Source organism: Centruroides vittatus, unplaced genomic scaffold, assembly GCF_030686945.1.
Source record: "Centruroides vittatus isolate TY-2023 unplaced genomic scaffold, ASM3068694v2 scaffold_769, whole genome shotgun sequence".
NCBI lineage: Eukaryota > Metazoa > Arthropoda > Arachnida > Scorpiones > Buthidae > Centruroides > Centruroides vittatus.
This window is the reverse complement of record NW_027122717.1, coordinates 2143959-2166984: the sequence shown is the minus strand read 5'-3', so window position 1 is coordinate 2166984 and position 23026 is coordinate 2143959. Positions and strand designations below refer to the sequence as shown.

Sequence of the window (23026 nt, the reverse complement as noted above, 5' to 3'; positions counted from 1 at the left end):
TAAATCTTATGTTTTCAGAGCCATATATCAATGAGCAAAACAAAAGTCAGTATCATATTAGAAAATATAAAATGGTGATTTTATGAATAAGCGAATTTTGAATAGACTATTTCATAAAACAGACAGATAATTTTCCTAATTTATTAAATCAGCACTCGATGTGCCAGTTTCTCAAATTAATCAAATTTTTGTGTATTTCACGAAATGAGCGACATTCTTGGATTCAACATAATGCTATTACATATATCACACTTGCAATTAATCTCAAATATATCTTTGTTTACACTTGCAAATTAGTAATAATCTCTCCATTTATATATTAATTAATAAAAATATGTTTGTTTTTAAAAATTAAACATTTTAAATAGCAAATGATAATTATTTTCATTTAATGCTTTTACAGATACATTATTTTATTAATATCTCCTTGGACAGCAAATTAACTAAACATAAAAAATGGTTATACGATCCACTATAGTATTCTTGAATTACATTTTCTAAATTTTGCATTATTTTTTTTAACTGCTATAAAAATGAAATCTCAGCCAAGTTTACTGAATGCTGAATATTTATTTAAATGAAAAAATGTTCAAGGTTCCATCTTATACTCAGTTCTATATATATATATTATTTTTTTTTAAGCAGCATATTCTAGTGTAAAATTTTGAGCTAGAAATTTAAAATTGTAACATAAATAAAGAAATAGAAATTAAAATAAAGATATTCCTGTTTAAGTTAAAATAAAATAAAAGCAAATTAACAATAATCTTATTCTGTGATGACAGTGTTTTTGAACATGATGAGAAGGAAATAATCCAAAACAAAAAGAATAAAAGGGAAAAGAAAGAACTCTCACAAAGAAATGTAATGAATTTTATCAATTTCTACATGACTGTTTTCAGACATTATGTATTTTAAGAATCAAATACTTTTTCTTACCGAGAAACTACTTAACAAAAGATAAACTTCTTATTAAATTTTATTTTCTGAGAGAATCTGAAATTAATTTGTTTCCTTTCAGTTTAATTACTTTCTGAAGTATTTCCTTATATTACATATCTTGACTTCATATCCAAGTATCATTATTCTGATTTCTCTCTTGTACTTATTTGTCTAATTACTTGTCTTTTTAATTAGCTTCAAATGTATGTTTGATTTTCTCTATCATTTCTTCTATCAGAACCAAATTATTTTCTCTCTTCATTTTTCATCCTCTTAGCATTCTTAATTATTTCAAGAACTCCAATTTTATGTCAGAATTCTTCCATACTTAACTAAAGGATACTTTTAACACATTGACATATCAGCTGTCAAATGATGCATGGATATTTAACAAACTTTTCTTTTGTAATGATGTTGCACAATGCAATCTTTATGTCAGTTTAAACTTGTAAAGTTATGTCATACTTCTTCAATTTCCTTATATAATTTTCTGAGTATTAATTTGATAACTCAATAAGTTCAAAACAAATTATTGATTATATTCTTCAAAAATTTTCTTTTATACTCAATACAATATATCTACTAATATAATTTAAATTAATAGTTGAAATTTGTTTAAAAATATATATTTTTATTTGTTATAATAGTCCTCCTATGAAGTAAATAATAAATATTTGTATCTAGGACAGCATATAAGTTATTTATGTCTTGTGTTAAAAAATATGAAAAATATAAACAAATTTTTATTATTAGAAAAGTATCTTAAGGCATATTTTCTTATGAAAACAAATCAGAATATTCATAATTTGAATTTAAGAATTTATATTAGCATTTCTATAATTAATGATTACATAAATTTATCGTTTTATATTATAAATTTGATTGTAGAAATCTTTTTCTTGTATATATTGAAATAAATAAATGATATTCCATCTTGATGAGACTAAAATAATCTATTTTGCAAAAATAACAATAAAGATAGAAGATAAAACCTCTAATCATTTTTGATATGTAATCACCAACCATTTAAATTTATTAGTATGTAATGTTTTTATGATGCATTAGATAAAATTTTTTTTTGTGTGTGTGTGTGTTTTGTTTTTCAAACATATATTATCTATAAATCACAATGAACAAAGTATTATCTGAATATGCTCTATATAAAATCTTAACTATGATTTTGCATAGTTGAAATGTTTTTACAGTGTGCATTATCTTTCATTTTATTACTAACTTATTATTTTGTATTATAATCAGCATTATAAAATTGCCAAGCACGTCATTTTGGGCAGACATATACTTATTCAATATGATAATGTAAGCTTATATTGCAGAAAAAGATAAATAATTACTTTAGAACAACTAATAAAAGTAGAAAATACTAAAAATTTTTAAATTTAATTTCTGTTGCTTCTGAACAAATTTTGTACTAATTAAAATGGCATATTTAATAATGTCATATTATATTTAGCAGTAAAAGATTTACTTATTCAGTATTGCATTTAGTGAAAGTTTGCATAAACCTGATTACAGTAGAGCGTCGATAAGTGGAACGTCGGTAAGTGGAATGGCCGGAAAGTGGAACAATTTTCAGTCGGACTGTGTCGTGCTGAATCGAATGTTTTTGATACTAAATTTACTTCTAAAGTATAATTTTCATGTTTTTTATATTCTTTAATATATTTATTTTGTTTGTACAAAATGCAGAAATAATTTTTAACGATACGATAGCCTCGATGATTATTATAAAAATTTTCGTTAGGCTTAAAATCGACGAAAATTCAACACGAAGCGACACGCAACGGAGAAAAATTCAACAGGAAGCGATACGCAACGGAGAAAAATTTGAACATCGGACAGGTTAACGTATTTTTTCGTACAAAGTCGGAAACTGGAACAAATCATTAACTGGAAGGACCCCAGTCCCCAATTGGTTCCACTTATCGACGCTCTACTGTATTTAAAAACCGTATCAAGATAATAAAATAACTGTGCTTGATAAGGATGAAGCTTTAAGTAGAATGCTGAAAAAACCATTTAATTCTGGAAGAATATAATAAAATATAGAGAATTTTTTAAACTGAATAATTTTTGTGTATTTCATAACAAACACTCAATTCCTAATATAGACTGTCATTAAATTGAAGTCTCTTTATATATCAAAATATATTAATTATTAAATGTTTTCTAACAAAGTTATAGAATTTTTAAAGTATGCTATGACAATGAAATTAAGTTGTTTCAAATAAATAAAAATATTATATATTACATTGTTATTATTTTTTATAATCTTAATGTTATGGAATGTATACTAGATTCAAATTATTTTGAACTGATGTTCTGGAATCTGTTGTGCAGTTTAATAAACCTGAAGATGCATTTTTGGCTAGTTAAATTAGCCAAAAATGGTTTTAAAAAATTAAATGGTACCTAAGTCTTTGCAATCTTGCAAAGACTTGGTTTTATTATGTTTATAGTTTTTATTTTAATTATTAAATATTCTGTACTTCTGAATAGTTGTTCAGTTTTTAATAGTCTATATTTATTTTTAAGTGAAATTAAATGTATAAAAAAACTCTTCACGTCAATTGTTTTTATTATTAAACATGCATAGATAATCAAAAAAATTTCATTTAATTTATGCATTCCATTACAAGTTAGGAATACTGTTTCTTTAGAGAATTATTCTGCTTTTATAAATAAAATTTTGAAAATTTATATGAATATTAAAAAACAATATGTACAGTACATTAAAATATACTTTCAGAACATATGACATTGTCAAACAAAAGATTTTCATCATTAAAAAAAAATATTAAAAATTAGAAACTAAGTATAGCTGTCTATCCTTTTTTTTAATAATTATTTCTAACCTGTGATCACTAAGATGTCTTTTTCCATTCCATCATGGTAACAGACAGCAGATTTGGTCTAAAATATGAATATGTCAGAGCAACAACATGATTGTTAAAATTCTGTATCAAAGAAGACAAGAGTGACTTAAAATGGTTAGAATAATAGAGCATTATTATGCCTCCAAAAATGACATTTGGGTTGAACTTTGTGAAGCCTTCATTTAACATCCAACTGGAGACAGGACTCTTCTTAAGCATCTTCAGAAGTTAAAAATCTTCAAAGCCAACAAGAAGCTTTGGCCATAAATTATAAAGACAAGGACACTGTTTTAGATGCGTGGAAGTCCTTTTTTGAAATTTGTTAAAATGTACAATATGCTCACATCATCCTTGACACTCTAGTTCAGTGGTTTTCAAAGTGGGTGCCGCGGCACCTTGGGGTGTCGCAAGTACGCTACAAGGGTGCCGCAAAATTTTTAAATAATTAAATTAAAATTACTTAAAATAATGGAATTAAAGTATTAAATTAAATAAATAATTAAAACAATTATAAAAAATGAATATTGGTTTTTTTCTACTAATCTTGTTATGTCGCCACTTGTCTCAGTGACTCGGTAATTGGCGATACGTAAATACTAGAAAAAAAAACGAACTAGTTACTAGTTGTCTGTTCTTCTGTTCCTGCAGCGAGTAGAAGTGCAATATAAATGCGTTGAATGCAGTAATTGTTTTTATTATTGTTATATGTTCAGACAATAACGAAAAAGCATCATATAAAAATATTTTTCTTCTTTACAACAAGAAAAAATAAATTTTTAACGTGTAATTAAATTTTATAATAAAATATTGAAGTTAATTATGTTGTTCAATATCATGAATAATTTTTTCATTAAAAAAAAGAAAACGTGAAGATTCTAATGATCAAGAAGTGGTTACTGGTAGCAAAGCTAAGGAATCAATTAGCACTAGTAAATCATAAAAAATTGAGAGCTCATTTTATCACCAGATATCTTTATAATAATAACTTTTGTTTTGAATGTTTTTGTGTTGTTTGGAAATAAACTTATTTACTTTAAAAAACTTTTATTTTTTTCAAATACTTTTCATCCTTCATATCTTTACTAACCGTAAAAAAGCAAAAATAAATAAAATAATAATAATAATAATAATAATAATAATAATAGGGGTGCCGTGAATTTTGTTTAATAATTTCAGTGTGCCACCAGACAAAAAAGTTTGAGAAACACTGCTCTAGTTCTTGTCCAATGAGAGTATATTCCATATCTGTTCATATTTCTAGATTACTGTTTGTGCTTCACTTTTAAATATAATGTAAACCTGAGAATGACCATTGAAAATTGTTTAAAATATTCATTAATTATTAAATTATATTTGTTTGCTGGATTTTTTGGTTATCTGAGGTGTTTGTTTTAACAGTTTATGCGAAGTTTAAAGATGGAAAACTTTGTTAATTGTTAATGTTTAAAAAATGAAAACATATTGAATATAATTGGAACACTTATTAAATAATTATAGGTGATTTAACAACAATATTTTTATATTTTAGATTTACCAGCAGGTTGGGAAAGGTCTGTAAATGCAGAAGGAATAGAATATTACATTGAGTAAGTAATATTTTTTTAAAAGATTTAGTTACTTAATTGAAACATTTTACTATTTGAAACAAAAGTAAAATTTATGATATATATCTACACACCTTAGATTTCCAACAACAAAACAGCTTTAATAGTTTACAGTAAAATTTTCAGTTGTGGTATTAAAACTGTTATGTTGCTGGAAATGTAAAGTATATGGATAGATTTTTATGACAAATTCAATAGTAAAATTTATAATATTGATATTATGCATACTAGAAATAAATATTTGATATATAAATAATGTATGACATTGTATTCTAAAAAACTGGTACTTCATGGTAAGGGTGGAACAATTGTCAAATTGGTTAATGTTACCTTAGGTAGCCAAGATGGCAGCTCGTCTCTAATTCCAGCAAGGAAACAGTGGGACGCACATTCTAACCTAACCTATTCTAATAAATTACCATAATTATTAGCAACCAAATTATTAGAATAGGTTAGGTTAGAACATGCGTCCCACTGTTTCCTTGCTAGAATTAGAGACGAGCCGCCATCTTGGCTACCTAAGGTAACATTAACCGTCAAATTATTCAATTAATGACAAATGATTAATTTGGATGGTTTACTTGTCTAATCATATGATTATTAACTAATTATTGTCAGGTATTTTTTAAAATATCTTATAAAATTTTAGTTTTATAGAGTCTGTTTTTAGTAATTTAACCTATGTTAATATGGATTATATATTTTCTTGGCAGTTCTATACTGATGCCATTCTGAGCAAATATGTGCATTGACTAGTATTTCTGTTTGTTGCATTTTTCCTTTATTATTTGATAAATTAATTGACTTGTGTCACAATTACTTTCATACATTAGATATCCTTTCAAGTGCAATGTAGTTAACAAAACAATGTTTATAACATTATTATTATTTAATAATCTACTTGTTAAAAACAAAAAATTTCTTTGAAAAATAGGCAGATGGTGCCAAAAATTTATCAGTTAGATGTGATAATTGTCTAGAAATGAGACTGAAACTTATTTCTTAAAAAATATATATTTCAAAAAATTTATTAACACAAACTAGAACATTTCAATTTGAAAACACAGATACAAAAGTGTTATGGTTTTTAATGGAACTGGATGTGTTGCCGTGATTATCCTGAATTGTTATTATTAAAGCAATCATATCTTTTAGTATCATTTATTTTTTAATGTTAATTTAATCATTTTTAATTTAAAAAGTAGTAATAATTTACAATGAAATGATTATTTGCTGATTACTCCAATTATTAGATAATTGCTCATCCCTGACTCTTAATTAGTGGAAGAGCCGATTAGTATAATTAGCAAACAATTATTTGGTGCACCTCTATTTAACAGATGTATCATAAAGAAAGCCAGTTTTATTAAAATGTATGTTTAAAATAAAAGAAAATATTTTTTTTACATTATTTTGTCAGATATCTTTTTGTTCTCAGTTATTAAATACGTTTTACTAATTAAGTAAAAACAATTTAGAACAGCATTATCCAATGTATAGTTCACAACTCACTGATCCATAGAAAAAATGCTTATCTCCAAAGAACTTAAAAACTAGATTATAAAATATATAAAATAGCAAAAAGTAAAACTTTGTAATAAATATAAATCTGATATTTTTAAAACATTATTATTATTATTATTATTTAAATGAAATATCTGATTATATAATATTGCACAATAGATGAATTTAGGAAGATACTAATTTTGATAGAAAGTGTTCTGCCTATATGATGCATTTATCATATTTCATGTCAGTGGGACATGAGAAATATTACTGAAAATTATTGTTTCCTAACCAGAAGTTTTTGGAAAAAAAAAAAAGGTTTAATAATAAGTAAAATAGCACATTTTTTTTAACTTCTGTAAAAATAAAATTAATTTAAAATAGTTTAAATTCTATTAAAAATATAATAGTGTTTTCATACATTTATGAAAATTACATGCTGCATAAATTTAAGAAGACATTAGATATATCAAAACTTGTTTTCTTTATTAATGTAGAATGTATTCAGCCACCAGTGGCCAAGTGATTCTGTTCCCTGAACACTGAAAGTTCAGTCGTGGGTTCACACCTAACCAGGACAGGCTGGCCACTTGGAGTTTTCTGGGTTTCTCCATGTCTGTAATGCCTGAATAGGGGCTAGTTATCCTTAAAAAGACTTCCCAAAAGACATTCCTCCCCATGTAACACCAAATATCTAGAGAAGGCAATGGGAAACCACTCTGGTACTCAACTCCCAGGAATCACTTTGGCACAAAATAAACAAAAATTAACCTGCGTTGGGATGATCACCAACATCAGGGTGACTGGACATGGTACATGAAAGAAGAAATTTGTATTCAACCATAGTTATTTTCTCTATTCTGTGTAATACTTGAGTTGTAAATACATGTTGAATTCTTTTATGAAAATTAGTTGAATATTCTTTCAGAAGTGTTGATTATAGAATCTGAGGTATTTTGTGCATATCAACATTTTATCTTCATACTATTAGAAACTGATTTTTTTTAAATAAGTTGCAAATTTCTGATTACTTTTCTGTATTTTTAAATATTGCATTACTGGAAATACTTATTTTTTTTAATTTCAAAATTACATTTAGATTGAGTTGTCGGTATCATTATCTTCCTATAGAATTTTGTCTGTTGTGTCATCCATTGTATCTGTGATGAAACATTTCTTAAATTAAGTACTCTACTATTACTTCTGATGATTTCTTCCAGGTATCTGATACCCATTCTGCAAGTTTTCATGCAGATATTCTCTTAATCTTTCTAGGTGTCAAAGGATGGTTTTTAGATAATAACCAGGATTCATATTCTTTTTTCAAATAATCTTTAAATAGTTTTTTTGACTGAAACTATAAGGTAAGTTTCTACATACACTCATGGAACACCGGGGATGTAAATCACACTGAAGAAGAACTACCAAGTTCGAAAACGTTTACGACGATCTTTCGTTTTGTGTCTAACACCGGTAAGAGGTTCTCGAAAGTGTGATTTGACTGAAACATTAAGGGGAAAGGTTGAAGCTGGTTAGTCATACCAATAGGAATATCAACCAAATCACAAGTTTTCAATAAGCTTATTCTTTAACTGTTCAGTTAAATATCCATAAAACGTAAATAACAAGAACTAACATACTATAGTCTATGCAGTGAGAGTAGACATGAGCCAGCCTGAGCTGGAAGGGTCTATGTCAGATGAAAAAGATGGAAGGAGACATGTGGCTACCCCCTTGGGAGTTGTTTTGTTTTTTTTTACATTTCTAAAATGTTTTTATATAATTTTATTGTTTTATTTTTTTACAAATTTTATTGCTTACTCTTAATTCTAATGTTACTCACACATTAATCACGTCTCCTTTTGTCTGACATAGACTCTTATAGCTCAAAGCTGATCCATCATCAGTTCTGCTGTCATCATTTCATTTTTTTTTTTTGTGTTTGTATAACATCTTCAGGGAAAATTTCATTCTCAGATATCATTTTATAACTTAAAATTAAATATGGTGGCAACTATTGGCCGTCAGCTGTTATGCATAGACCTACAGTTATATATTGCTTGTTGTGACCCATACTCATAACCTCAATGTCTTTATTACTCTTAGAATTGACAGTATGTTTTTCAGGCATATTGAACACTGAGATTTCAATAATACTTCCTATTTGATTAAACTCATATGTTTTCCCCCTCAATTGAATCATGTATTGATGGAAATTGAACAGTTTCTGTTGAAAGTCAGCTGGAAATCTTTAAATGGATGTTTGACATCTTAACAATGTTCAAAAACCCTGTTCAGTGCATAAATCAGTCGCACAGAACGTTCTGTTGCTTTAAAAGTCCCTTCATTTATTGGAATACATTTTGCAGTTTCTTGTACTTTAGATTATATTGCTTGATATGTAACAGGTAATCCTTTTGCATATGCCTCAATAATAAAATCTAAACAGATTTGTCTACTTTTGGATGTCTTCCTTTCTTAGGCTCTGTGGAATACTTGGTTACTTCTTAACTGTAATTCCATATTTTCTTGTAATTTCTCTAATAATGAATATTTGCTTCACTTACATTAAATTTATATCCTGCAGCTCTATTTCCATGTTCTTCTCCATACATAATAAGTTTTCATTTTAACAGTGCATTGTAATGTAATCTTTCTGAAAATATTTTAAGTATTAAATAGTGTGCTAATTTTAGTTAAATTCAACACAGTTAAATTTCCTGTCAGGATTCAGCAAGATGATTTATACCTATGATGTTTGTTCTAAAAATAACATAGCCATTTATACTTCTATCAATGGAATGTAAGCCAAATTAGTTGTGGCAACTTTCTTTTGATATGAATGACATTTTGATTTCAGAGAGATGAAAATATGGGGGAAAAAAAAAGGAATTTATCTTGAAATTGAGAATTATAGTATATTTATTTGTGTATTGATAAACCTTCATGATTAATTGATGTTACTATGATGCTTACTGACATAAATCAAACAATTTTTACCAATAACTAATAATTGTAAAACAGGATATAAATCATAGTACTATTTAAAATATTTCTGATTTATTAATGGAATGTGATGGCTTGATGCCAAGTGGTTAAGGTGGCAGCCTACCTTAGGGGACCCAGGATTAAATTTAGTCAGTCAGAAAACCCCACTAATTTTTGATGGAGTGGTCCAGTCAGATATGACAGGCCTTGCATGGTTGCTCCATTGTGGCCTGGCTGAACCCATAATGGGCTTTATAAAAAAAGACCCTTCTAGTGCCCACAGGACAGAAAGAGTTGTTAAAAAACAAACCAAAAAAATAATAGAAAGTGATGATTGACAAAGTTGTAACATAGAAAAATGTAAAAGAATGACTACAATAAATGTTAACTTTGTGTTAATGTCAATATTATATGTCCACAATTATAACTGACGTGCATATAATACACATCTCAAAGCCCAATGAGTTAATACAGTAGAGAGTCGTTAATCGGAATCAATTGGGGACTGGGGTTGTTCAGATTAGTGATTTGTTCTGATTACCGATTATGTACGAAAAAGTACATTAACCTGTCTGATGTTCAAATTTTTCTCCGTTGCGTGTCGCTTCGTGTTGAATTTTCATCGATTTTAAGCCTAACGAAAATTTTTATAATAATAATCGAGGCTATTGTATCGTTAAAAATTATTTCTTCATTTTGTACAAACAAAATAAATATATTGAAGAATATAAAAACATGAAAATTATACTTTAGAAGTAAATCTAGTATCAAAAACGTTCGATTCAGCATGACGCAGTCCGACTGAAAATCGTTCCGATTACCGGGGTTCCAATTAATGACTCTCTACTGTATAATCATCCAACGATCACCTAAATATTCAGGCTGTAATATGGCTATAATCAAATAATTAATACAAATAAACTTGGGCGTTAGGTGCCATCTCTTATCTAAATTAATAATTATAATTTTAATAATTAGGTAAAGGGAAATTCAGGTGTTACAAACGTGGAGAAAACCTGGAAAACTCCACGTGGCCAGCCCGTCTGAGTGTGGCACAAACCTGTGATTGAATTCCCAGTGTTTAGCGACAGAACCGCTCGGCCACTGGTGGGTCCAGAAAAGACTATGTAAACATTAAAAAGCATTAAAAATAGATTTATATTTTTCCTGTCAGTTCTACCTGAGTATTTTCTCTATAGTATTTCTGATTTGAATTTCCTGTTTAAAATACAGAATCTTCCAAAAAGAGTGTTACAATTTTAAATTATTGTAATTATGTTAATTTTTATCTGAGAATGTTGAAATATACATTAAAACATTGGAAAACTTCAAATTTTACATATTTCCATTATTCTCAATGTATATACTTCATGCCACACAACATTCATCTAATCAGTACTCAAATTCTTCCTACACTTACTATAGCATAGCCATTTTTACTCTTTTCATAATTCTACAACTCTTGCAAACTACTCATGTTGTGCAATGACGAATGATTCTGACTTTGCAAATTACAGAACACAAAATGCCTTCTCTATTGCGAAGTTGCAATTTTTGTTTATATCACTTCCTAGAAATGGTAGACAACAAGATGTTTGAATGCAGGTGGGAGATGAAATGCAGACAGTTACTCTATTGATTGTTTTTCTGTACATTACATACTTCTCTGAATCTACTGAAAAAAGATCAAAGATAGATAATAATTAACATAATTACAGTAATTTAAAAAGGTAGCATTCATTTTGGAAGACTGTATATATTGAACTCAGAATGTCAGAGATACTACCATCCAGAGATTCAGCATCCTACCAAAGTACTTCCCTACTATATATATTTATTACATATCATAGAAATAATTTTCTGATGCTTATTTAACAGAATCAGATTTATATGGTTTTAAACTTACTAAAATTTTCAATTTATACTATAAGTGCTATTGATACATAACAAGTGAATACATAACTTGTAATGAAATTATATTAAATTATACTATTTCTTTGATCAATTTCAAATACTATAATTTAGAATGTAATTATTATTTTGATGTATAAATGTATATGTAACAAAATTAAAAACTGGAACAATATTTTAAAACTGATAGACATAAAAGTATCAGAAAGAATATACAGAGTAAAAGTCAATGATAGAATTATTAGTTAATATACTAAATAAATAACTTTTTAAAATATTTATTAATTTATATTTTTTTAATAGCGTTTTACATTTATATTATATTTCATATTAGGAATATCATTTTGAGAAAATGTTAATTTTTGTAGAAATTTTAATTTCATTTTATGTATTAAATAATTTGTAATAATAAGTGGAACAAGATATTAATAAATAAGTCACTTCTAATTTCAGGAAGCCAATGTTTTATTAATTTAAAGAAACATTTTTGGTCTGACTATCCTTACCCTTAAAAACTTCAATTTAATGGTACAGTTGGTTAAACTTTTCAATTGTGTGTCAAATTGCAACAAGTCATAGGTAGATGGGCTACAAATATTTTGTATATTCCATATATATTAAGTTGTATGTCTTATTTCTATCATAAATCATGTGTCAAATATGTTTGCAGGATGGATTAATATGTGCTGCAGGCTGGATTTTGCCTATGAGCCATAGTTTGGTTACCACTGGTTTAAAATAATGAGATAATCAGATTTTAACTGAAAACATTTTTTTTAATTAATAAAAGCTTGGCTTCCTGAAATTAGCAGTGATTTATTTATTTACATAGATGGTGTCAAGTTCTATAATGTTTTAGAACAAGATATTAGTATTTCCATTCTATTTATAATATCATGGTTCACAATGTCTTGATCACAATCAATAGTTGCCAGACCATGAATTAAAGAGTTATAAATAAACGGACTGATTATTTGATAATTTTCATCAATCATTATAAGAAAACTATAATTCCATTAATTTCAGATTTTAGAATAGAAACAACTCAATAGTACTATGTATGAGTATATGCTCACATGCTTTATGTTCTTGCTTATTGGAATGTAGATATTAAGTTTTTTATTTATAATGTTGTTATTATATTTATATACTTGGAATTGAAAATTATATTGCGTATTGATTTAATTATTATTTAAGTTATTATATTTGTTAATGTAGAACAAGAAAACAAAATTTGGTATAATCTAAGTTAGCATTTTATGTCAATAGTTGTGATGAAATAATATATTTAATGAAATATTTAAACTTTTTCAGTCACAATAGGAAAGAAACATCTTTCATTCACCCTGTTACTCAGTTATCTGCTATACAGTATAAGTCAAATGTAACATCTATTCATCAACCACATTTTAATATAAGGTATCTGATTGTTTGTCTTCTTTGTAATGTTAAATTTTAATTTCTGTTGGAATCTTTGATATGAATATGATAAAATATATACCATATATTTCTGCAGATAAGGCGATAGTTGAATCATAAAAAAAGGCCCCCAAGATCCGGGTCGTCTTATAGGACAGATACAAAAAAATTAGATTGAAATTTATATAAATTAAAACCATTATAAAAAATGGACAAACCGTAATTATATACTAGTAGAGAGTAGGGCATGTCCACAAAATAGAATAACCCATACGACGTTTTTGTGAATAGTCAAGGTCATTACCCGAATGCCCGAATCAGTGTGAACGTTTGCAACAATAGCAAGGCAGAAAATAAAATTTGTTTATTCGAAAAATTACAAATAGGACATAATTCCGTACACGCTATACAGTATTATTATCCAGATGATGATTGCTGATCTAAACTAAATTCATAGGCCATTGATAGTTTGGGGGTCATCTTACAGGACAGATATATGCTAAAACTATAAAACTTTGACGAAAATTTATACCTCCTCTTATCTGAATGTCGTCTTATCTGCGGAAATATATGGTAATTATTATTTAATTTTCCAAATATTGCTTTAGCTACTAAAAATTTTATTTAGATCTAAGTCTGAAACATACTCATTCCAAAAGTCTGTAATTTAATATTCTTATAGTTAGTTATCCTTAAACTAGATAAAGCATTTTTTAATAAAATGGTTTCCTAGTATGCATAGAAATAGGAGAAAATTTAGCATTTTACATTAATAGTCCCTGAAAACAATAAAATATAAATGAATGCTTAATGGATTTTAGTTAAAGTTTAGCAAGAAATTTGGAGAAGAAAATTTAGAGGTTCATTTACTCTAACTATTTAGAGCATGCTTCTCAAAGTAGGTGATATTGCCCACTTTGAGAAGTTACTACAGTGTACACAATATAAAATTTATGTTCTGCCTTTTTATTTTATTGCAAAAATTCTTTATTGAAAAAATTAGAGAATAAGTACCACTTATATTGTAACTTCAGTTTATAATGTTTTTCAAAGATATTAATACATCTAGCGAAATGTTAAAATAGGTTAATAAATGTTATTGATAGATGTATAAAGGTTATATATAGGTGTATAAGGTTGATATTATAGGTGTAATAAATGTTGAGATTGATTTACATAAGCCAAAAATTATATAATACTCAATATTTTCAATATAATATTGAATATAGAATAATAAAACTTGAACATCTCAGAAATATGGACATAAAACTATTGTATATATTTTCTATTGCATTATTATTACTTTATAAGAATATTAATAAAGGTTTTTTTTAATAGTTCTGATTACACTCAAAGTTCTTTTCATAGTGCTAATGGAGAATTAAGAAAAGTAAGTATTACTTTAATAAAATTATAAGTTTTATAAAATAAATATATTAAAAAATTATAATAGATATATACTGTACATATGTCATGTAACTGTAGAAATACTTACATTAATAACATCAAAGCTTAGCTGTTTGTCCAATTGTAAAGAGCTTAAAATAATATAACAAAAAATTCTGTTATAGTAATTTTTATAATTTTAATAAGACTATATTTAATTAATAATTAAGTAATAGGTAAATCTCTAATTCTGTGATCATACATTGTAACTGCATTCATCATATGTCCTTCAAATTATTGATCTGGTGATGCAGCAGCAGTGTGAGTGTTGTCTGCAGACTGCATTGATTTGTATTCTTTCTCTTTTTTCTAGTCACAGAAGAAGAAGGGACAACATATCAGGTAATTGAATATGATTAAAAATTACTCATAAAAATACACAGTGTGCATTTTAAAATTTATTAATAAAATAATTTTTCACATTTTAGAAAGTTAAAAAAAATACTCAGTTATTGGATTTCAAACAAAACATTTATTTTAATTTTAAAATATTAAAATTAAGTTAAATATTATTAACAATCAATTTTTTTCTGTATAAAAACTTTTATATAATTTATTTTTATTCAATTTATGATCATGTTGGCAATCAATACTTATATTGCAAAAATTACTATAATTTAAAATATAACACCATAATTATCAAAACAATTTTGTCTTTTATTAAAATTCATCCAAAAAGTTATTATAATAAATTGTTTTTTAAAAGAAGATTGGATAATTATGTTTTTCTTTTAAATAACAAATTGTATTATAATGCTTTCTGATCAAATGGAATTGCATTGTTTATAAGTTTTTATTTGATTGTATTTTCCAAATAATAAGCAAAATATAAAAATGTTATTTTATTATTATATACCATTTTTGTTTTACACTTTTTATTATTGTATTTATGTTTTTTAATTGTAATTTTATAAATAATTTTAAATTATTTTATTTTTTGTCATCAAAAGATACATACAGTAGAGTGTCGTTAATCCGAATCAATTGGGGACGGGTTGTTCGGATAACCGATTATGTACAAAAAATATATTAACCTGTCCGATGTTCAAATTTTTCTCCGTTGCGTGTCGCTTCGTGTTGAATTTTTCTCTGTTGCATGTTGCTTCATGTTGAATTTTCGTCGATTTTAAGCCTAACGAAAATTTTTATAATAATAATCAAGGCTATTGTATCGTTAAAAATTATTTCTTTATTTTGTACAAACAAAATAAATATATTGAAGAATATAAAAACATGAAAATTATACTTTAGAAGTAAATCTAGTATCAAAAACATTCGATTCAGCATGACACAGTCCGACTGAAAATCGTTCCGATTACCGGCGATTCGGATTACCGGGGTTCGGATTAACGACTCTCTACTGTATTTTAGTTTAGGATAGTCATAGAAAGTAATAATGTAAGGATACTCTTTATATAAAATTATTTTTATTACATTAATGCTATCAGTATTGCACATTTATCAATAAAATCAGGATGTTTGAATCCATTAAAACTTGTCATTAAAACTTTTTAACTTGTTCTTTGTCTGAATCTCTTAAGTGTTTAATCTGATGATGAGACAAAAAGGTCTTGAAAAACATATAATTGGAAGTAAAGAAGGTGACTCCTTGAATTTACGAGGGTCGTTCAATAAGTTCTTAGAAAAAGATAGAAAAACAAATTATTTTAAGTAGATTTTTTTTTTATTTTTCAACATAATCTCCTTTAAGCTCTATACACTTTTCCAAGCATTTCTCCAACTTTTTTAAGCCATCTAAAAAGTAAGATTTTGGAAGGTTCTCAAAATAGGCATCTGTTTGAGCGATGACCTCCTCATTCGACATGAATTGTTGTCCGCTGAGCCATTTTTTTAAGTTTGAAAACAAAAAAAAGTCACTGGGGACCAAATCTGGTGAATACGGTGGATGTTGTAATAATTCAAACTTTAATTCCATGATTTTGGTCATCGAAACTGCACAGGTGTGCATCCGTGCATTGTCTTGATGGAAGAGGATCTTTTTCTTTTTCAAATGAGGACGTTTTTCCTTGATTTCTTTGCTCAACCGGTGCAATAATGATGCATAATATTCTCCAGTTATTGTTTTTCCTTTTTCCAAGTAATCAGTGTAGATGATTCCGCGTGCATCCCAAAAAATCGTGGCCATCACCTTTCCGGCCGATTTCGCTGTCTTGCCTTCTTCGGAGCCCTTTCGCCTTCAAAAACTCACTGTTTTGACTGTTCTTTTGTCTCTGGAGTATAGTAATGTATCCATGTTTCGTCCACAGTTATGTATTGACACAGAAACTCTTCAGGATTGCGACGAAAAAGTGCCAAAACAGCCTCAGAGTCAACCACACAATTACGTTTATTCTCCACTGAGAGCAAATGAGGCACCCATTTTGCTGAGATTTTTTTCACACTCAATTTTTCGTGCAAAATAGAAAAAACCACACCTTGTGATATGCCTGTGGCCTCAACTATTTCACGCACTTTGATTTGTCGATCACTCAAAATCATATCGTGGATTTTGTCAATCATTTCGGAAGTAGTCACTTCCACCGGACGTCCCGAATGATGTTCATCTTTTGTGGATGTACGGCCACGTTTGAACTCATTTACCCAATTGTAAACAGTTGCAAACACAGGAGCAGATGTGCCATGAACTTCATCCAACTCAGCTTTGATCTCTTTCGGTGTTAAGCCTTTTAAATATAAGTGTTTAATCACCGCTCAAAACTCACTTTTTTCCATTTTTCTAAATAAACAAAAGTTTCTTGCTTCAATCGACAATAAAAATTAAACTGTGCGATGAATATGACTGAGATTTTCACAGTTGTCCAGTGAGCCACGATGCTTACTAAAAACGCGCCAATTTTGATGCTACGAGCGCCATCTATTGGATTTTCTAAAGACTTATTGAACGACCCTCATATATAGTGATTGTTTGAATTAATATGAATAGATAAATGAAAAAATAAATGAAAAATAGTTATAAAATTATAACACTGCATGGTTAAAAAATAATTGGTAAATTATTGATTAATTTTCCAATATTTATTTTTTGTTAATATAAAAAGTTATTTTTCATTAAGATATTAACAACAAAACTATTTTCATTATTTCAGAATTTTAATGTTAGACTGATTTAGTAAAAAATTTAATGTTATAAAAGTAAACGTTTTAAGTTTACTATTAGTACAGTTTCTACTCATTAGGATTCATTTCTACTTTTTTTTTTATTTGTTCTTTTAGGAATATGATAAAGCAATGTATGACTTGATGTAACAATCACTTTATTTATTCTATGATATGCATTTCAAGTGTTTCAGCACTTCTCTTTCATCATCTTATTAAAATCTTTTGCACATATCCTTTCTGACTTAACCAAGTTTAAATTTATTATCTGCAAACCATAATGAAATATGATGCAAACAAATTTAAAATTTAAGAACAGAGCAGTTCTATAAATTTAAATAATAAAATGAAATTTAAATTTATTAAACTGCTTCATTCTGGAATTTTTTAATTTATGTTTGCTTCATATTTTATTACGATTTGCAGATAATAAATTTAAATTTGGTTAAGTTGGAAAAGATATGTGCAAAAAACTTTAATAAAATGATGGAAAGGGGTGCTGAAACACTTGAAATGCATATCATAAAGTAATAAAGTGATTGCATCAAGTCATGCATTGGTTCGTGGTCTTCCTAGAAAAACTAATAAAGAAAATAACAGACAGTGTGATTCTCTATAATTGTAATTTTGAATTATTTATAATTTCATCGCTAAGATAAAATTACATATACTTAAATGATTGTTAGATAATAGATATTATATTTCTGTAGATACTTTTCTAAAATATATATTTTTTAAATGCTTAGTTTAAATTTGACAGTTAACTAATCAGTTATCTATAGCTATAAAAAGTCAAAAAGTGATTTCGTAATAAATTTAATTTAAATCATCTAATCTATATCTTTAATCTTGAAATATATATTGTGTATATTGCCTGCTCTTTTTAGTTTGTTAGTTTGCCTGCTCTATGATTAATGATAATGTTACTCCATAATATCACAGTTGTAGCTAATGAACTATCAAAACCATCTTCTTTTGCTGAGAAACGTTTTATTAAACAAACACAATGTTTTCAACCTAATGCAATAGATCATCTTCAGGTGTAATCAAATTCAAATACCTTTTCAAAATGAAATATTTTAACAAAGGAACGTTTGAACTCTCATAGATAAATTTAAATCGGATAAATTAACATTTAAATATAAAGATAAAATATTTTAAACAAATGCAAAATAATATAAGTAATAAAATAAAAGTAAACAAAATGCATCAATATATACATTCAGATGCAGACTAAGAATTCTAATATTTTAATTTTTCTGTTATGCAGAATTTCCATGCATTAGGTACTCCATCTGCATTTCTGGTATTTATGCAATCATCTTTTAATTTACTTATAAATTTCAAGTTTTTTTGGCTTAATGCTAACGAAGGTAAACTCATAGCCCTGAAGATACTCACTTCATTCCATTTAAATGTGTAGTCCCGTACTTGTCATACTGGATAAAACCATGTTGCAGTTCCCCTTTTCAATGTCATAATTGTGCTCTTTAAGCCTACTTGCTAGATTCCTTCTTGTGACCCTAATATAGCTCTTCTGTATTCTGCTAACTGCTGATTTTCAAATGGAATTTTGTATATGTTTGCTTTTTCTTCATTTTTGACCTTATCTTTATCATTTCTCAAAATACTGTATAAATTAGGAAACCTATTTTGGCATGTCTTTTGTCTGTGATGTACACACAAGTATGACATTGAAAAGGGGCACTGTAACATGGTTTTGTCCAGTATGACACAAGTACAGTAAGTTGACTTAATAGTTAAATGAAATGAAGTGAGTATCCTAGGAATTTTTCTTCACTTTGTTAGCATTGAGCCAAGGAAAATTTGAAATTTCTAAAAGTAAATTAAAAGATGATTACATAAATGCCATGGGTGAAGATGGACTACCTAATGCATGGAAATTCCTCATAAAAAGAAAAATTAAAATATAAGAATTCTTAGTCTGCACCTGCCTGTATATATTAATGCATTTTGTTTATTTTATTTTATTTTATTATTTATATTATATTGTATTTGTTTAAAATATTTTATCTTTTTATTTAAATGTTAATTTATCTGATTTAAAAAGCATTAAAATTCAATTACACTTGAAGATGGCCTATTGCATTAGGTTGAAAACATTTGTGTTTGTTTAATAAAACATTTCTCAGCAAAAGAAGGCAATTTTGATAGTTCATTAAGTAAAAGCTGAGTTTGATTAGTGGTTTTTGGTTATAGCTAATGTTTAAACATATTCCAAAGTACTTATGTTGTTTAATTTTTAACAAAGTTTGTAAACACACTTTGTTACTAAAGCTGATTTAGTTTTTATCTAGATATATATAAATGAGGATGTTTGTTTGTTCACTATACATTTCTAGGCCATTTGATCAATTGCTACAAAACTCTGTAATTACATTCAAATACTTCTAACTTAGATAATGAATTTCTATAAATTAATTAATTTCTATCTACATTTGATTTGCTGAGTTACATATGGTGCCATTTATTGGCAAAAAATTTAACAAAATAATAAACTAAATATAATTCCTACAAAAAAAAAATATAATTTTAAAAAATATATATTATATTCACTTAATTACTGCGACAATGGTATAGCACAAAATAGATGCACTATATCATTACTGAGACAGGTAGCACATAGCACTTTCCTGCATGGAATCAAAAGTGTTTAAGCCTGTGAAAAGCTCATAAGTATTTAATTTTCCACAACTTACAACTCTGGGTTTTTTTTTTTTTTTTTTTTTTTTTTTTTCATTTCTGAACAGTACTTTCTTAATTTTAATAAGTACCCTCCAGTAATCAAGTGGACAAAACTTCTGAACACTGAAGTTAGTTAGTCCTGGGTTCGAGCATGCCAACAAGCTGGCCACATGGAGTTTATCAGGTTTACTTCACATTAGTAACACCTAAGCCTTTTTCCAAAATTTTATTGGTTGGCAGATTACCGTTTGATATTCAGTTGTGCATGGTACAGTTTCTTAGAGTTAACATTAGGAAAAAAAATATGATATCTGAAAAAATTGAAGATATATTTCTAATTGGTGTCTAATTCACCAATAAAGTTGTGCCATTTAATATCCTCTGAGTATCATAATAAATGTGACAGTGGTAGACTGAATTAATCAAACTGTTTACATGGTTTTTGTTTTAATGTTTGTTATATTATAGTATTTGGTTTATATAACTACAAAGGTTATATTACATAAGGGTTTATCATACTGAGTGACCAATCTAAGGCATTTTAAAAATTCTTTATTCCTCTGCTGTACACAATTTAAAGAACTTTTAAAATGTGTTAGATTGGTCGCTCAGTATGATAAACCCTTATGTAATATAACCTTTGTAGTTATATAAATCAAATACTATAATGTAATATAATAGAAGAGTTAGAGACACAAAATAATCTACTTCTAATCTTAATCTTTGGTGTTGTTATTTTTTTCCAACACTGGAACTCATAAGCTAGTAACTTACAAATGAAAACTTATAGTAATTACATTTAAAATAGTGTTAGTAATTACATAAAATTAGTAATTAGTAACTTATAGTAATTACATAAAAAATCACTGTGAAAGACACTATTTGGATTGTCTTTTTGTGTTGTTAATGAGTAGTAATTGTTTTGTCTTTGCAATTTTAGATCTGTGTTTTTGAGTGTTGTTGCATTTATATATTAATGTATAAATTGTTTCAAAAACGATTGCATTTCACATTAAATCTTTCAAAAATTTTTTTTTGTTTTTACATTGCTAATTATCAGTTTAAAATATGAAAAAAATTCATATAATTAATTTCAAATATCAAATTCAAACTACTATGAAATTATATTTCTTTAATCTTATTTTATCAAAATATTATAGCCATCTGTGGCTGAGTGGAAAACACCACTGAATACTAGTACACTGGTATCTTATGCTTCGAGTGCTAAATTTGGCAAAAATTCATCTTGGTGTTTGAACTGCATGTGCAGTAAAAAAATGCACTCAAAGTGTAAATGCAATCTGTTGTCTGTATGCCCAAGTCATCTGTTGCTCTGGCTCTTGCATTATGCTCATTGTTTACAGTGCTTTTTTTTCACTTTATTTATTTATTTTTTTTTGTTTGGTTATATATATTGTGTGTTATTCATTGATTTTTAACAATTTCTTCTTGCAATTTTTCTTTATTGATAGCTTTTGGACACCCATGTTTTGTATCCTTTAGTTTAAAATTTCCCAAATGGAACTTTTTAAACCACATTGATATGTTTGTAGTGTAGGAGCACATTCCCCACACACATTATGCTTTAGTTTTTCTGTTTGTATGTCATTATGTCTTTTTGAAACTCATAAAGCATAATATGTATGATGAAAATAGTTTCAACCTTACATAACTATTGACAAACCAGCATGAAGTAGATTTAATCAAACGAAAAATAAACATTTTCCTCTGTTTTTAATGGTCATCCTCAGGTTTATGCCAAGTAAAACTAATAGAATGTGTTTTTTTTTTTTTTTTTTAAAGAACAAAAATTTAAAAGTTTTGAACATTGCAAAATATGCACATGCCCAATGTTTCATTTAACAAGATTCTTCAAACTGGATAACATTTTAAGAAATACACAGTATATACAAAAAGCCCAAACTTAATTCAAGACCTATTATAAGTCAAATTATGCCCTCCATGTGGTTGCTAGTGAGTCTATTTCTTTAAAATTAATCACTGTCCCTCTTTTAAATGCTTTGAATATTTCTAGTCTTTCAAGATTTTTTAGGTTGGTTGAATCATCACTATGTTGTAGTAATGGGTGTCCTCAAATTTAACTTGAACATTGCTATCAACAGTGAAAGAAGCTAATGCAGTAGTGGAAAGACCCTTATGAATTGTGTATTTGTACTCCTTGATCCTCATTTTTAGACCACAAGCAGTAGCTCCAATATATTCATATGGATGGTTCACCCTATGATCATTTAGAGGGATAGTATAGATTCCCAGGATACAGTTTTGGTTCAATCAGTCCTTATCATTTCTAATACTAGAAAAAACAGTAGGAGATCTCCTATAAGTGATCCTGTTACTCGTAAAGTGGGATATTTCCTTGTAGATGCTGTCAAGGACCTTATTATAAGTAACAACTAAAAAAGACTCATCTTTTGATTGTAATGGTTCTGTTGGATGTTCTTGGCATACAATAAGAGCATTGATAAGGTGTGC

General features: G+C 27.3%; 1 protein-coding gene across 2 annotated transcripts in view; it reads left to right on the top strand.

Annotated features, from left to right (window-relative positions):
- The window catches only part of LOC136989866 (uncharacterized), a 94587-nt gene that overhangs the window by 14252 nt on the left and 57309 nt on the right, over positions 1–23026 (top strand). For both annotated transcript variants that reach the window (XM_067288150.1, XM_067288151.1), the window contains exons 3-6: positions 5365–5422; positions 13160–13264; positions 14603–14654; positions 15024–15052. In XM_067288150.1, coding sequence (XP_067144251.1) covers positions 5365–5422; positions 13160–13264; positions 14603–14654; positions 15024–15052 — 244 coding nt within the window. The remainder of the gene's footprint in view (positions 1–5364; positions 5423–13159; positions 13265–14602; positions 14655–15023; positions 15053–23026) is intronic.